We start from the raw sequence: 1,949 nt of genomic DNA on the forward strand, positions 1-1,949 counted from the left end.
TCAGCGAGCGCCTGGAAGAAGCAGGAGGGGCAACAGCAGCTCAGATTGATATGAACAAGAAGCGTGAGGCAGAATTTCAGAAGATGCGTCGTGACCTCGAAGAGGCCACGCTGCAGCACGAAGCCACGGCTGCCACCCTGCGGAAGAAGCACGCAGACAGCACAGCTGAGCTTGGGGAGCAGATCGACAACCTGCAACGAGTGAAGCAGAAGCTGGAGAAGGAGAAGAGTGAGCTGAAGATGGAGATTGATGACTTGGCCAGTAACATGGAGTCTGTCTCCAAAGCCAAGGTACACAAATACCTCTTAGGTTCATTGACCAAGTGGAATATAATAGAACAAGTTGTACCTGCTATTATTAAGACTGTGAATGTTTAACCCCTAATCCTCTATATGATGACACACAGGCAAATCTAGAGAAGATGTGTCGCACACTGGAAGATCAGCTAAGTGAGATTAAGACTAAAGAGGAAGAGCATCAACGCATGATCAATGACCTCAATGCTCACAGAGCTCGTCTGCAGACTGAATCAGGTAAGATATCTCTGATATGCATATGAATAAGATCAGAGTTAATGCAGAAATTACCTTTCCAGGCTCATAGCTTGCACAACATTCTTTTCCTGCCCTGTAATGAAAAAATGCATTAAATGGGATCATAAGTTTCTGCAAGCTATGCTATCTGGGTTTACAGCCCTCAATGTCCTCAGTACTATCATCGATGGCAATGTGTATCTGCAAACATTTCCAGGTGAATATTCACGCCAGGTGGAAGAGAAGGATGCTTTGATTTCTCAGCTGTCAAGAGGCAAGCAGGCTTTCACCCAACAGATTGAGGAACTCAAGAGGCACCTAGAGGAAGAGATAAAGGTGAGAAGGCTTTCTATATTCTTTCATATCCCTTAAAATCCTGCTTTCTAAGAGTTGTTTCAGGATTTTGTGCAAATACAGAACTATAATGATGAGACTAGAAAAAAAAATTTAGGTAATTCAGTGCAAGCCTCCTTGTACTAGGTATTCGTAAGAGATTATCCATTATTTCTTTTGTCAATCCCATCTTATTTCCCCACAGAATCTATTGTTGTCATTTGGCATAGAAGAATTACCCAGTGTCCAATAACATGTCAGTCAGGAGACTTCAGAGGGTATTTTCATTCACTGTCCCAATACTCTTGCTGCTGTAGGCCAAGAACGCCCTGGCCCATGCCTTGCAGTCTGCTCGCCATGACTGTGACTTGCTTCGAGAACAATATGAGGAGGAGCAGGAAGCCAAAGGGGAGCTGCAGCGTTCCATGTCCAAGGCCAACAGCGAAGTGGCCCAGTGGAGAACCAAATATGAGACAGATGCTATTCAGCGCACGGAGGAGCTGGAGGAGGCCAAGTATGTGGGAAAGAGGGAAAGGTTGCCAGAGAAGAACCAAGACTGCTGTGATGTTATGAGGAATATGCCAGTGTTCTCCTTTGGGGTTGGGTTACAGGAAGAAAGCAAATACATCATGTAATGCTAGAAAATACAAGGGTTAATGGACACAAGTTGCTTCTGGAGAGATTCTGATTGAACTCTGGAAGAAAATTTTTTACCATGAGATCAATTAGATAAAGGAATAATCTCCCAGGGGAAGTGGTGATTTCCCCTACATTGGTCAGTTTTAAGAGTCAGCTGGACAGGGTGCTGACTAGTCTCATTTAAACTATACTTTTACCTTGAAAGGGTTGACTAGATAATCCTTGCAGACCCTTCCAGCCTGGTATTCTATGATTCTATGATAATGCATGTAGGTCAGAAAAAAAAAACAAATGAGGCTGAGAAACGATATAGTATGTAGACAAAAAGAAGAGAGATGTAGACCATATGTGGTTAAGTGTACTGTCGAAAAAAGATTGACAGTATGAATATCTCCCTGCATGCTACTCTGGGTCTGTGCTTACTACCTCCCAGGAAGAAGCTGG

General features: G+C 43.7%; 1 protein-coding gene across 1 annotated transcript; it reads left to right on the plus strand.

Moving 5' to 3' along the window:
- Positions 1 to 5: 5 nt before the first annotated feature.
- On the plus strand, positions 6 to 1,380 carry LOC104538059 (myosin heavy chain, skeletal muscle-like; the record flags this gene model as incomplete). Its single annotated transcript, XM_010181117.1, has 4 exons — positions 6 to 290; positions 407 to 533; positions 751 to 869; positions 1,184 to 1,380. Coding segments are annotated over 4 exons (728 nt in total), but the record flags the coding sequence as incomplete, so codon positions are not given.
- Positions 1,381 to 1,949: the final 569 nt, after the last annotated feature.

Source organism: Mesitornis unicolor, unplaced genomic scaffold (assembly GCF_000695765.1).
Source record: "Mesitornis unicolor isolate BGI_N332 unplaced genomic scaffold, ASM69576v1 scaffold38103, whole genome shotgun sequence".
NCBI lineage: Eukaryota > Metazoa > Chordata > Aves > Mesitornithiformes > Mesitornithidae > Mesitornis > Mesitornis unicolor.